This window comes from Anabrus simplex, chromosome 6, assembly GCF_040414725.1.
Source record: "Anabrus simplex isolate iqAnaSimp1 chromosome 6, ASM4041472v1, whole genome shotgun sequence".
Classification (NCBI taxonomy): Eukaryota; Metazoa; Arthropoda; class Insecta; order Orthoptera; family Tettigoniidae; genus Anabrus; species Anabrus simplex.
In genome coordinates, this window is record NC_090270.1 from 329,772,608 (window position 1) to 329,788,657 (window position 16,050).

A 16,050-nucleotide genomic window follows, 5' to 3' on the forward strand; every position below is an offset into this window, starting at 1 on the left:
GATCTCTATACATGGATCGCTGATGGCAGGTCTCCGTTGCAGGAGAAAGTACGCCAAGTTGAGTGCGCGGTTCGCCATGTTGGCGTACCCAACCTAGAGCTCTCCTTATGGGGAAGCAATGATAATATAGTCAATTTTAAGTCGCAAGTAATGGCGCATTGGAATAATTAAAAATATAGAGACATGTTCACTCAAAGCAAAAGGACATTGGGTTCACTGACACGTCATTCCGAGGTCACTAAATCTCCGGGATAGCAATAAACATGAGTGTATAATAACGGCCGACAAATATTAACTTAGGTGCTGAATACATGCAATTAGCGATCGGTAACACAATACAAGTGAAAACCAGTTTCTGGAAACATTGCTGTAAATTGTATACATGTATTCCACGAAATTATGCATTCTTAAAATGATGTACCTATAAACGTAGCTCACTATACAGGCCTAGATTCGACATATCGTAATCGGTGCTTGATAATGAATTTCTGTTTCCTGTTTCCATGAAATAACGCGCATATTATCAAATTAAAATATCAGTGAAGCAAATGTACACATTTATAAAACCAGCAAATATTCAAAACTTGTCAATATATCACATTACCTGCAGCTTAATTTACTATTACAGACCTCTTTAATTAAATTCAGCTAGCAAAGCGATATTGATAGTCATCATCAGATATATGTAACACCAGTTAAGAGTCCCAAATACCACGAATTGTATAATGGGATAGCCCCAAACACCCACCACACTTTCCCTTCTCCCACCCATAATTATTACTGATGTAAATAATGTCTACAATTCCCCCAGACTTCATTTTCTAAGATTGTTATAAGGTCACGTCAATTATTTCATCGAAACCGTCAGTTTAATTACGAGAAATAAGAAAAATATAAGTAAATTTTTACTTGCAGTTAATGTTCAGTAAAATTGAAAACAGTTGGCTCTACATCACTTCTAAGGTGTACAGTTTGTCCATTTCTATCAAAACAGTCTTCCTCTAAGTGATCCGAGCAGAGAACAGCTGTTTTAGGAGGCTCGCAATTCTCCCGCCTGATACTCCTAATCGATGACCTTAGATGTTCGGGTCTCGAGAAAGGAAACCTACAGAAATTAATTGCCATTTTGCTCCCGGAATATGCGAAATAAGATACAATAAACCTAAAACTCAAAACACTATCCTAGGAAGATTCTTATGTACAGTATAAAACTCCTCGATGAAATGATTTCTCCTTCTATTGATCGGTTCTGTTTGTACATCCATAAGCTGCATACTGCGGTATGTTAATACCCCGTAGAATGTTTCTTCATTCATATTTCAGATAAACACATCATCATCTGTCGGCTTTTTCCCTCGGACACAGCGAGGGATCCCACCTCTACCGCCTCAAGGGCAGTGTCCTGGAGCTTCGAGACTCTTGATCGGGGATACAACTGGGGAGAATGGCCAGTACCTCGCCCAGGCGGCCTCACCTGCTATGCTGAACAGGGGCCTTGTGAAGGGATGGGAAGATTGGGATAGGCAAGGAAGAGGGAAGGAAGCGGCTGTGGCCTTATGTTACGTACCATCCCGGCATTCGCCTGGAGGAGAAGTGGGAAACCACGGAAAACCACTTCCAGGATGGCTGAGGTGGGAATCGAACCCACCTCTACTCAGTTGACCTCCCGAGGCTGAGTGGACCCCGTTCCAGCCCTCATACCACTTTTCAAATTTCGTGGCAGAGCCGGGAATCGAACCCGGGCCTCCGGGGGTGGCAGCTAATCACGCTAACCACTACACCACAGAGGCGGACTCAGGTAAACACATACATATTTAAATTGAATCTTGTAATCCACAAGTATACTACAAGGCAACGAACCTAAATTCGTAAAATACACTACTATTTACTTTGCACTAACAAAGCACAGAACACTCGTGGAACTACAATCAAGAGGCCTGGCGTCACTGAACTAAGCATAAACAAAGCAAGCGCGCTCCTCGTGGTCTACTGCACCGTGCGTTCACTGCCATCTTACTGCGCCAGTCATCTTCTATTCGGCTTACTGCTACCCAAGCTACCAGCCATCCAGGTATACAGATCAGTGGAAATGTGTCACAAATGTGGATTTTTTTTTTCAAATTGCTTTACGTCGCACCGACACATACAGGTTTTATAGCGACGATGGGACAGGAAAGGGCTAGGAATGGGAACGAAGCGGCCGTGGCCTTAATTAAGGTACAGCCACAGCATTTGTCTGGTGTGAAAATGGGAAACCACGGAAAACCATCTTCAGGGCTACCGACAGTGGGGTTCGAACTCACTATCTCCCGAATACTGGATACTGGCCGCAATTAAGCGAGCTTGGTAGATGCGGATTCGGCCCTGTTTTACGGCCGGACGCCCTTCCTGACGCCAACCCTATTTAATCATTATTGCTTGTTTCTGTGTTGGTTGGTAGTGTGGTGTGTTATGTGAATATGAAGAGGAAAGTGTTGGGACAAACACAAACACCCAGTCCCCGGGCCAGAAGAATTAATCAGAGGCGATTAAAATCCCCGACCCAGCCAGGAATCGTACCCGAGATCCTCTGAACCGAAGGCCTCAACGTTGACCATTCAGCCAATGAGTCGGACAGGAACAGAAATTAAAACAATCGATGAAAATGAAGAACTATGCGCAAGGAGGAAAGCTCAACAAGTATCGATTCCGCGTGATCCTAAGTGACCCATTCGCGCAGAAAAAGACTTTTATTAATAAGTACATATTACACGGCCTAACATCCTCAAATATATATTGTAACTCACTGTTACTTACAGAGACAAAGGTGAGAACTGGAATTTGTGGGATATCAACGTATGTTGTGGTTGACCGGCTGTTAAGAACAAGAGGGAACCCTTCAATTCGTTATTTGGGCAAGTAATTGGACTAGAAGCTGTTTCAAATTTGGGAGACAGTATTTTTATTATTTTACAATTTCCTTTCACGTCGCACTGACATAGACAGGTCTTATGGCGACGATGATATAAGTAGGGCTAGGAGTGTGAAGGAAGCGATCGTGGCCTTAATTAATGTACATCCTCAGCATTTGCCTGGTGTAAAAATGGCAAAACAGGATAATTTTTTTTCAAATTCGTCTTACTTTTTATGATCACCCAAAAGATTTTCCAAACTGGAACATCAGACATATTACACTCTGCAGTGTTAATTATGTGAAGTCATTATTAATAGAAGAACCTTTTTCGTATGATTACTAGGATTCACAGCGACTGTCACCGAAAGAAAAATTACCACTATCAAAGGGTAGGAAGGGTCCACCTATTTAATACTATTAGCTTGTATATTGTCTTATCAAACTGGGACTAGTTTCGACCCCATGTACAGTATATTGGATCATCTTCAGCCACGCGTCAATTGGAAGACATAAGCACACATATAACCAATAATGATATAAACACTGATATGACACAATTTATAGTCTTAATTTCAAGCATTGATGAAGTCGGAATAACATATCCACATTTTAAACTAAATGTCTGTCTGTTAGGTCATCAGCCCAGAGGCTGGTTGGATCATCAAATAGCACCACCAAAGGCTATGCAGTTATAAGGAAACCGCAAAAACCAATGGCAGAGCCCAAATGAGGCGTACTAGGCAAGATGAGGAGTGAGGTAGTTTGCCATTGCTTTCCTCACTGGACCAGAAGGTGCTACTGCAGCACGACTGAACCTATCAGCAACACTAGTTGTGCTCCAAATGCCATTACTCAGCACCACCCATACCCCAGCAGCTTCCATATTGTCACAGCCATGGATGAGACTGGAACTTCGGGTGAAGCTACACTTTGCTCTGCCCTGTGCCAAGAGACGGATACAAAAATACTGCATCCATCAAGAAATGGCAACAGGAGGTTTAAACTAAATAACACAGCAAAAATGTTGTGGTTGATGGCGAACTATTTTGTCGTTTCTACAGCAGCCATTGTTTAAATTAAGACTGTGAATTGTGTAATATCAGTGTTTATATCATTATTGGTTATATGTGTGCTTATCTCTTCCAATTGGAGCGTGGCTTAAGATGACCCACAGGTCGAAACTAGTCCCAGGTTTATAAGATAATATACAAGCTAATAGTATTGAATAGGTGGAGCCTTCCTACCCTTTGATAGTGATCAATTGTCAATACGGACGATAATGAAATTCATGACTTATTACCTCAGTTCAATTCCCGGCTAGATGGATGAATTTTAGCAACGTCTGGCTAAATCGTATACCTTGGCGACTAGTTGTTTATGTTCATCTGGAGGTACACATCTTCATAAACTCACCGGACAATAAAATGTATCACCCTGGTTCGTTAAGCCTGTACAGCGAATGAGTCCCGTGATCAAGCGCACGTGTGTTTCGGCCGTGCTCAGGCAATACGGTGGTGAAGTTGCTGGATTTGTTGGTGTTTCGCAGCGAACTGTTCAACGAGTCTACAAGCAGTGGTGTACTACACGTGGCCACGAAACACGACATCACAATTTTGGTCGAAAAAAGATCTTGACTGAGAGGGACCGGAGACGCGGGTCACGGCTTGCACTTCCAAATCCGCAGGAACTGCTGCAGTCAGTGAATGAAGATCCATCCCAACCTGTTAGCGAGAGAACACTACGACGGGAACTGCATGTGATGAACATTTGGAGTCGGTCACCTTGCATGAGACCATTGTTCACATTGGCACTTAAAGCTGCGCGTCTTCAATGGGCTAGAAATCATCGAACATGGTCAGGAGCTGACTGGCAGAACGTACTGTGGTCTGACGAATAACGTTCTTGCCTGTATTCCAATGACGCACATCCTTGATATGTGCAAGATCAAGTTCAAGCCGGAGGTGGGTCTGTGATGTTTTCGGGGTGTTTTTCGTATCATGGATTGGGCCCACTCACTTAGGTGACCACCAACATGAACCAGAATTCTTATTTAAATATTCTGGATGATCACGTGTTGGCTTTCAGTCAACATCTGCATGATGCTATTGATATCCCGATTTTTCAAAATGACAACATCAAAGTTCATCGGGCTGGACGCATATGTGACTGGTTTTAAGAACACTCCCTCACCTATTACATCTCGATTGGCCTGCACAATCACCTGACCTGAACCCTATAGAGAATCTGTTGGAACAACGGGTAAAACTCCCGACATCAGCATCCCCGCAATTTGATTGAATTGCACGATCAAGTCCTCGACGAGTGGCTTAATCTGGATATGACATATCTGCACAACCTTGTGGACTAACTTCCTAACCAAATCCAGGCGGTTATAAAGTCCAGAGGTGGCGTTACACGGAATTAAATAATGTTTGTAATGATTTCTCCAGAGATGACTAATTTTTTGTCGGTGGGCTTGTACACACCACACTATACATACAATAGTAAATGCATCCCTTCACATACGGTTAGTGTAACAAAAGGCATCCTACCATAAAACAGGGCCAATTCTACATGTGCGACACAGTTCGCAACTTGGACCACAGAAAGGCGTGGGGAAAAAACGACAAAATAAGAAACGCATGAAATACATTGTCTTTTATCAGACTAATTTTTTTACCCCGACAACATTCCTGACGTTAGATAATGATCTACTCTCAAGTTGCTGATAAAAAATCGTGAAACCAGAACAATACTGTACAAAGTACGCAACCAGCAATTGACCTATAAGATAATAATAATTGTTAGGACCAAGAAAGTATTTCCTGTTTTTTAATCAGGTATAATTTTTTACACAGGGCCGACCGATTTTCAAACTACTATGTTCATGTTTCACTTCTCAAATTATGTTGAGTACTGAGCTAGAAGATTGTTACCGAGCTCGATAGCTGCAGTCGCTTAAGTGCGGCCAGCATCCAGTAATCGGGAGATCGTGGGTTCGAGCCCCACTGTCCGCAGCCCTGAAGATGGTTTTCCGTGGTTTCCCATTTTCACACCAGGCAAATGCCGGGGCTGTACCTTAATTAAGGCCACGGCCGCATCCTTCCACTTCCTAGGCAGTTCCCATTCCATCGTCGCCATAAGACCTATCTGTGTCGGTGCGTAAAAAAAAAAAAGTGTTGTAATCCTCAACAGTTCCATCATTAGCCGTCATACAAAGCCTGGGGGTACCTACTAGGGAAATGAGGAGCAGAGTAATTTCCCGTGCTATGAGTGAGAAGCTACTAGTACATACCAGCCTGCCAAGTTCACTGAAATGCACAGATCAAAGGACACTTTTACACAATTCATCACAGCATCGTTCATATTTGGTCACCTCCTTATTGACAAAGCACATGTGAGGTGACAATGAGACAGTCAATGAAAGTAAAATGTTGTTCAAGCATGTACCAAAAGTTACACTGAACTTAGAAGATACATCTTACCAGAGATTCATACCGATAGATTTAAATTCCTATGCAAGCTGCGCAGAGTGTCTCAGACGGTTGTAGCGCTGGCTTTCTGAGCCCAAGTAGACAGGACCGATCCTGGCTCAGTCCGGTAGTATTGAAAGGCTCTGAAATGCGTCAGCACTATAGGTTTGTTCTTGTTCATCTTCTGTGATTCTATCTTGAGACAGGTATCAATTGGATATCCTCTATGATTTTCTGTCCTGAGCTCCTTGCTCATAGCTTCTGCCTTGCTTGACATCTGTTAACATTCAAAAATTCTTCTTCCTCTTCCATCTATTTTTCCCTCTATCACTCACTGTTGAAACAATTTCTGCGTTGTATGTGCCCCAAACAGGTTATTTTCATGTTCCTTATCACTTTCATCAGGTGTCTCTTCTCAACTACCTACTCTTCTTAGCACTTCATCATTTCTGGCTTTTATTTTACCACTTCACTTATATCCTTTCTTCTCCGCAATCATATTTCAAAACTTTCCAAATACCTTGTATCTTTCTTTCTTAATGCCCATGCTTCAGCTCCGTATGACACCACACTCCACACATAGCACCTTGCGAACCTCTTTCTTAAATTAATAGGGATTGCCTTAGACGTCAAAAGCCCTCTCACCTTTCCTATAGATATTATGTTTCTTACTTCTTCTGCACAGCTTCCATTCCATGTAAACAAATTCCCAAAATATCTGAATGACTTTACTTGTTCCGATTTCTTTCCCTCTAGAGTTATATTACAACAGTTTCCTTTTTTCCTACTCTCAAAGCGTAAAAGAAATAATCCGGGACAAAATTCCGGCTCCTCGGCGTCTCCGAAAACCATAAAGAATTTAGTTAGTGGAACGTAAAACATATGACATTATTATTCTGATGATTCCTATACAAAATATGTATAGGCGAATATATTTTTTAGAATTCTGTAGGCAACATGGATATGCATTTTACGAAAGAAAAAAATATTCTTCTACCGCTTTTCCCATACCCCATTGGAGTACCCTGTTTACCGGTCGGATGCCCTTCATTACGCCAACATATAAAAAGGGATGTATTCATGTTAGCGTGCTTCTCGGTGGTTGGTAGTGAAGTGTGCTGTATATGAAGCATAGTATTAGAACAAACACAAACACCCAACCCCGAGTCAGAGGACACTTTTATTTCATGTATCGTATGGACTTTAGTGCCGGGAGTATCTAAGGACATGTTCGACTTGTCTCGTACAGGTCATTTTATTTGACGTACATGGGCGACCTGCGCGTCTAAATGTGGGATGATGATGATGATGATTAGATCAGAAATTTCAACCAAACGTGATCAAAATTCCCGACATGGCAAAGAATCGAACTCATGGTCCTCTGAACCAAAGGCCTAAGCGAAAAAATAACATTTATTGTTCATTTGAAAATACCGCATAACAAAAGCGTGTAGCACTTACTACTGCAGAACTTGCACTATCATGATTTTTATCAGTCAAATAAATAATAATAATAATAATAATAATAATAATAATAATAATAATAATAATAATAATAATAATAATGATAATAATAATAATAATAATAATAATAATAATAATAATAATAATAATAATAATAATAATAATAATAATAATACTTTTAAGTTCCATTATCAGTCACCACTGATCTGCATTTAGGGCAGTCCCCCAGGTGGCAGATTCCCTATCTGTTGTTTACCTAGTATTTTCTTAAATAACTGCAAATAATTTGGAAATGTACTGAACATCTCCCTTGTTAAATTATTCCAACCCCTAACTCATCTTCAACATCTTTGTCCTCTTGAGCTCCAATGTAATCTTCATATTGTGATCTTTCCTACTTTTAAAAACACCACTCAAACTTATTCGTCTACTAATATCATTCCACGACATCTCTGCGCTGACAGCTCTGAACATACCACTTAGCCGAGCAGCTCGCTTCTACTCCCAAGTCGTCCCAGCCCAAAATTTCGCAACATTTTCGTAACGCTACTCTTTCGCCGGAATCACTCAGAACAAATCGAGCTGCTTTTCTTTGCATTTTTCCAGTTCTCGAATCAAGGAATCCTGGTGAGTGTCCCATACACTGGAACCATACTCTAGTTGAGGTCTTACCAGAGACTTATGTGCCCTCTTCCTTAGATCCTTACTACAACCCCTCAATGCCCTCATAACCATCTGCAGAGATCTGTACGTTTACGATTCATTGAGACACTGAGGTGCTGGAATTTTGTCCCGTAGAAATTCATTTACGTGCTAGTAAACGTATCGATACGAGGCCGGTGTATATGAATACCTTCGAATATCCTGGATTGAACCAAGAACAAGCTCGCCAATTTGAGCTCAGAGACACTCAGCCTTGCTTTTGTCAGTTAGTACCAAAACTCGTACTCACGAGGCTATGACTTTCAAATGGATCAACTTCAACACCAACAGTGCAAGGTAAAACTCTCGCTTGCCTTGTCTAAATGTATTTATTGCGCTATATAGGTAAGAGATTTATTTGTTTCTGTTTCGAATGTATTCTTCGTCCAGTATAAACAAAACAGAATATTCCGGAGAGTCTCAATTATACTGCAGGCACGCTGAACTAATTTTAACAGTTAAACATGTGCAAACCCACTTAGCATTATCGGAAATACGTAAATGACCCACATTACGTATACAGTCTGCTAAAAATAAATAGAGCCCTCAAAATTACTGTACTGAATTATTACGTTTCGCCACACTCACCTCTTCTTTTCTTGGCAGGAAGCAAGGCCGCCAACCACGTCCACAGGCACATGTCGTCCCTCCTCTTCATCAACTGATAGAAATTGAACTTTGCAGCCAATTACAGTCTAACACTCCGACAGTAATTTTTTTTTTTACAAAGCAATGTATTGCGACGATTAACGAAACCTTAACACTGGTATAACATCTACCAATTTAAGAAGTCAACGCACGAACTTCAACTTGTTTCTCAAACGGTGACTTGCAATTAGAATATTTCACATGTGACACCGTGAAAACTCTTCTAAGAATTTTGGATTATCGAACATAAAAACAAATACTAGAAACTGCCGATCGTATGAATGTTCACAGCAGGAATTAAAACCGATTTCAGATTTACGTCAAGGCAGCAATAATAATTACAGTGCACATTACGTTGGAATGCAATTAAATTACGAAGTCATTAGATGAAAACTGCGCATTCCCACCAGGTAAACTCTGCAGTAAATCTAAGCAAGTAGCGCTATTACTTCTACGCAGCAGAAACACGTGTGTAATAAATCTAATAAAACTAGTCCTTGAGCACTCGGGTTTCACACGTTCCAAGCAACAACTCGACTGCAAGAGCTTGCACGGCTTTGCAACACCGCAAATGGATAATGGTACACACAGTACTGATTAAAGTCCTATAATACACATTTTATACAATTGTAAGACACGACCGCTTACAAAGCCGCTGTTGAAAGACACTGTAAGCTCGTATGGATGTAGACCGCACTCAAACGTACACACTTGTCCAATAAACAGTTTGTTGTGGGTGCGTAGTGTGGCATATGAGCTAAGCGGCATGACATCACAGCCAGTACTGTTCAGTGAGCCCGCTCACACAGTACCTACAGATAGTCGTTATCACGTGTCATCACGTTACGTCGACTGCAATCAGCACTAATGCCCCCTGTTCCCTCCCCCCTTTCCACGCCGGTACACTCCTACTGTTGAGCTGCGCATTATGGGTCCTTGTCACAAACGCTGAGCTAGCTGGACCAAGGTTCGTATCTCGGAAAGATAACGACCTTGGCCTGGATGAGATGCTGTGTCGTTGTCAAGGCTTCCACAAGTACAGCAGACATAAGACAAAAAAACAGGGACGCTCTTTTATCACTACTGGCAGAGAGAAAATAAACAAGAGAGAGAGAGAGAGAGAGAGAGAGAGAGAGATGGTGATGACGGTCATAGCTTCAATGGAGCAAGTAAACAGACGTCAGAGACATCCTTCCTTTTTAAGAAAAAGCATTTACGGGCTGCGTCGTGAAGGCGTGTTCGTGACCCCAACTTCGCAACTTCGATCCTGGCTCAGTACTGTGGTCAGCCTCGTGTCGGTAGATTTACTGGCACGTAAAAGAAATCCTGCGGGACTAAATTCCAGCACCTCGGTGTCTCCGAAAACAGGAAAAGTTGTTAGTGGGATGTAGAGCCAATAAAAATCCACAGCCTGTTTCCAGTCATTCGACGACTCAGGAACGCAATGAATGAAGCCCCCATCTAGAGGTAAGGATAGGAATTGTGCCGGCTGACGGAGTCTGTTTCACTCCTCTGTGGCAATCATTAATGAATGAAATATGAAATTAAACGATATTGGAGAGTGTTCCTGGAATGAAATATAACAAGGAAAACCGGAGTACCTGGAGAAAAACCTGTCTCGCCTCCGCTTTGTCCAGCACAAATCTCACATGGAGTGACCGGGATTTGAACCACGGAACCCAGCGGTGAGAGGCCGGCGGGCCGCTGCCTGAGCCACGGAGCCGGAGGCTCCTACGTAGAGCCAGCAACATTACTATTACTAAAGGGTGTTCGGTTCACCTAAAAGGATGCGAATTCCATCTCCTTGTAGAGGCAGCCTAACTGAGGTGGTAAAGACATGCTCGGTTAACCCGGAAAGACGTAGTTTCGATTCCCCTTGAGAAACTCAAAAAAATTATAATTATAATTATAAGATTCGCACTTCTGGAGAGTACATGGCCCTGCAGTTCACTCAGCCTACCCTAAAATGAGTACCAGGTCAATTTTTGGAGGTGAAAACGGTTTGTCGTAGAACTAATCATTGTACCTCACTTGGGCCGAGGTTACGGATTGTGGAAGCCTTTATCATCCACTCCTCCTATCGCTGTGCGGAGATGTCTTGGCTTTGCTTACCAGATGTATGGAAAATAATTCTCTCCCAGTTTCACTAAGAGATGGCGCCAGCGAACAGTACGCAGCGTATGAATTTGAAACATACGTCAATTTGTTCGTCTGGCAACACACACAAATTGAGTCCGCCAAACATAGCAACTTTTGTGCCTGAAAAAGGACATTTGCGGCACACATTGCTTTTCTTGTTTAATCAAAAGGAAAAAGCTCTGGAAAGTCATCGTTTGCTGATAGAAACATATGGTGAACACGCTCCATAGATTAGAACAAGTGAGACATGGTTTCGACGATTTAAACGTGGTGATTTTAATGTGAAAGACAGTGCGCGCTCTGGTAGACAATAAAAGTACGAAGACGAGCAACTGCAGGCGTTACTGAATGATGACCCAACTCAAAATCAACGCTAACGCCAACAAATGATTAATTTAAGTCACGCTTTGACCGAAAGACGATCGGAATGGGCCAGAAGACATGGTAAATTGATTTTGTTACACTGCAAAGCGTGGTCTCACACAGCAAAACCCGTGAAAGACACCTTGAAATCCCTGGGATGGGACATCCTTCCGCACTCGCTGTACTGCCCCAACCTGGCGCTATCTATCATCTCTTCGCATCAATGGGGCACGCGCTTGCAGAGCAGCACTTCAGCATTGGCACGACGAATGGTTTGCCGTAAAAGGCAGGCAGTTTTACTGGCACGGTAAGCATAATTTACCAGAAAGATGGGCGAAGTGTGTAGAAGCTGATGGGCAATATTTTGAATAATTAAAAAAAAATGAATTTTCCTTGAAAATTACGTGTTTTCTTTACCACAAAACCGTTAAAATCTTACGCATACACGTGGTACGTATACTTCGCCAGTCTGTGGGGGTACGGACTTTTACCAGGAGGTTCCGAGTTTGTCAAAGGATATTAGTCCTGATCTTATGTTGTAACGGGGTTCACTCAGCGCCTTGATAATAAATATATTCGACATGTGACTAATTATTTCCTTGAAGCTGACGTTAGTTGAAGTGCCCTTAGACCACTGATCTCTATAAACATCAGTGCCTTAGAAGCATTAGATGAAAAAAACCCCAACAGGTCTCAGGCCCATCATTCTGAATGTTGGTCCTATTTACTTCCACACCGTGCGAGTTAGGTGTACGGTTAAGGTCGTATAGCTCTACGCTTGAATTCCTGAGAGTGTGAGTTCGAATCCCACCATTGGCAGCCCTGAAATTGGTTTTCCGTGGTTTCCCATTTTCATACTAGGCTGTAGATTAATTAAGGCCACGGCTGCTTCCTTCCCAGTGCTAGTCCTTTCCTATCCCATCGTCGCTATGAGACCTCTCTGTGTAGATGCGACGTAAAGCAACTTGTAAAAATTATTTGCTTACAAGGAAGAAATCTCATCGTTTTACGGCAATCCAAACAACACGACGGTGTTTTTTCATTCCAAATATTCTAAGACATAAGAACCAAGATCAGCGTTGACAATCCAAAAATCTTCTCTTTGCTAAATGTTAGGTGAAAATCCGCTGAATTCCGCAATGTTCCAAAGTGAAGCAAAATAACATATAATAGCTTTTGTATAGAGCAAATGAACTCAACACTCACCAGTTTTAGAACCGGTGGCGGCTGGTGCTGAAAATCCCCACTCCATAAAATAAAAATATTTAGAAACATACCGGTATGTGGTTTTCAAGAGGCTCTCCACTTAGTTTTCCACACTGAACAAACACGCAAATAACCCCAACACATATACACATAAAAATCTATAAAACTATATTGTAATGGTTATAGCGTCCGCCATGCCAAGTCGCTATGCGCCGAGGGCGTCATCGTTTCGGCCCCACCCCCCTTACGCTCGAGCGGGCCAATCACGAGCAACACTTGGTGCCTGGCCAACCCTCTCTCCTCCGTCCGCGGTTCCACAGCAGAGGACGACGGAAATTACTCGACTGTTAATCTGGAGTCTTCTATCTCGCGAGGTTCCTGGATACATCTAGCATCCGGACTGTTCTGGAAGGCCCAGAGCAGGTAAATAAGAAGAGGAGTAACTGGGAGTGAGAGTCAGTTAGAGAGTGAGTGAGCGAGAACGAGATTGAGTTCGCTGGTGTGAGTTAGCGAAGAGCGCAGTCTGTGATAGTCTGAGCTGAGATATCAGCCTGATGGAGTATCTGTCTGTTGGAGCCGAGGGCTCGTTCTTGTTTCCCTGATGTTGTGTGTGTGAGAGTGTGTGTGTCCCTTGAGGCCGGCTGCTGGAGAAGAACCTTAGGTGTTCTGGAGTAGCGCGAAGGGAACACTGGGTGCCGACGTGAGAAGACTGCGGAGTTCGACGGATTGAGTGAACAGCGGACACTATCCCGACCTGCGAGACTGACGTGTAGGCTGTGGACCGTGACAGCGCTAACGAGTGTGACTGAGTGGCTGAGAGAGTGTACTTTAAATAATCGATGACTCTGTGTGTGTGTGTCATTGTAGATGGAACATGAGAAACTAAGGGAGAGAGAGAGAGCGCGAACCGTGTAAGTGTACTTGTGTAACTTGTAATCTCGGCTATCGTCTGTGTATGTGTAAATCTGTAATTATAGTGCTAAGTTTATAAATCTTAGAAATAGGACGCTACCAGGTTCTGTACTCATTTATTTACTAATTTAGCTCGCCAACACGTTACAATATAATTAAACACACAATAACACCTTCAATGGCAAAATATTCACGAACTCAAACACTTGGTGTGAGCGCGCAAAAACAGAACTTCCCAATGTTACCAACATAATTTAAATAAAACTAGCAACGTCGTAATGCAAACTTACATGCTGTGTTTTATAGTGACATTTATAAACTAGACATTTTTAATTAAAGGAAATCATAATATCATGTCCTTATTTTGACAACGTAAAAAGTACAATTTTTATAGTTCATCGATTTAAAAATGTGGCTATAGAATAGGCAAGTTGGTAGTATTCTACCCTCTTTGGTAGTAAAAGACCTGGCGGGAACAGCTCTTAAAGTGTTTGGTTTTCCCGTTTGCTTTGAGTGATCCCCTCTTAAATACTGAGTCAAGAGAGTGCCATCTGCCACGTTCTCATATTGGTCGTAATCCAATTGTGACTAGTACTAGTGCGCCTCTCTGTGGTCGAACGAAGAATCGCTGTGAAGTGATGTCTTGGCTGTTGTTCCCACAGCCTATCGTAAAAGTTGGGCACGCATGCGCAAAAGGCAGAGTTCCTGGTTTCTGGCTACAAGCTTAGAAATTCTCGCTGAGTTGTGATCGCACAACACCCGGCGTGGAGCGCACGAGTAGTTACCTGGTTGTGAGGGGAGTTGAATGATTTCCTGCTTTTTTTGGCAGACGTCTTTTAAATGCACCGTATTTGATTGTAGATCATATTTTTAAAGTAATTCATTTTTCAAGTAGACAGTGTGCTGTAGCACTTCAGCACGTAAGGTACGGCCGCCCCTGTTTACAGTAGAACACTATATCCTCTGAAGCTAATAATACTGGCTCGACGTCCTGTGATTTCATATCGTCCATGGTACTATTTTTTTCAAAATATCTGATGGCAATTAGTGCCATACTTGTTCACTCGTTTCAATCCGGCTCTTATGGTAAGCAATGCATTTATGATAGTGGTAGAAATTCTGTTACGCAGATATTTTTTAAAAACCAAAATCGATAGGCTTGAAGCTCTTTCAACATCACCATTGTACCAAAGTAAGATTAAAAGTGGAAGGGCTAATTTAGAAACTTCTTGGAAAAGATTTAAACCACTTGCATCTTTACACAACCGCACTTTGTTCCAGAACTCTTTCATAATTCTTCCACTCCACGATTGCTAATTTGGACCTCCGGAATTATTTTTGTTGTTATACTACTGTCAGGAAATCCCAGCTCCTGATTTACAGGCCGATGAAAACAGCAAATCAGTTTTTAAATGTTCACTAGATTTCTCATGGTTAAGAATGACAGACAGTTTACCATTTATAATGCTGGTCAATATGTGCATCATTGGTGTTCGGGATCAGTGGAAATTAACCAGGCAGTCTTTTGAAGCTTCATTACTTAGCCACTCCTTCCTACATTTCTGACTGTACTTCTTAACCTTTCCTTCAAGCACAGTGTTCTGCCAAAAATAAGCTAATTTTAAAATAAATATATCACACACGACACAGTAACGTTTGCGACACCAAACATGCTGACAGGCTGATGCTACCCTGCGGCCTGCTAAATCCACTGAAATGCGTTAACAGAAGTATTAAAATCCGTTAAAAATGACGGTATCTGCTAAATGAACAAATATTGGCCAATGCATTTAAGGATCCGTCAGATTTAGCGGAAAATCCGTTGGCAACACGGACCATGATTACCTTGGGAAAAAATCTACAGACATTGTCACTCTCAGCCGGGAGAGTTGTATGGCGACCCTAGGACTACTAAATACCGAAACACTCTTGGGAGTCTGTGGCTGAGATTTAATTAATTTTGTCGGGTAAACACCAAATGTGTCACCAGGGATCTTTTACATTCCGACATCGTACGACATGGAGTGTCGACTGGACTTTTTTCCGCCCTTCAAAAATCCAACTACCTCTGCCAGGTTTAAACCCGCTATCTTAGGATCCGGAGGCCGACACTCTACCACTGATCCACAGAGGCAACCACTGATTAATTAACAAAAAGATAAAAACAGTTTGTCTCATGGGAATTTTTATACGACATAAATAAATGGCACTAAAACGTTTTACACTCCAGAATTAAGCCGCTAAAATACA

The 16,050-nt window shown here is 42.1% G+C and overlaps 1 protein-coding gene across 1 annotated transcript in view; it reads right to left on the reverse strand.

Annotated features, from left to right (window-relative positions):
• The window catches only part of ckn (CRK like proto-oncogene, adaptor protein), a 653,887-nt gene extending 643,916 nt beyond the window's left edge, over positions 1-9,971 (reverse strand). The window contains exon 1 of the mRNA XM_068228464.1: positions 9,121-9,971. Coding sequence (XP_068084565.1) covers positions 9,121-9,190 — 70 coding nt within the window. The 5' untranslated portion in view covers positions 9,191-9,971. The remainder of the gene's footprint in view (positions 1-9,120) is intronic.
• Positions 9,972-16,050: the final 6,079 nt, after the last annotated feature.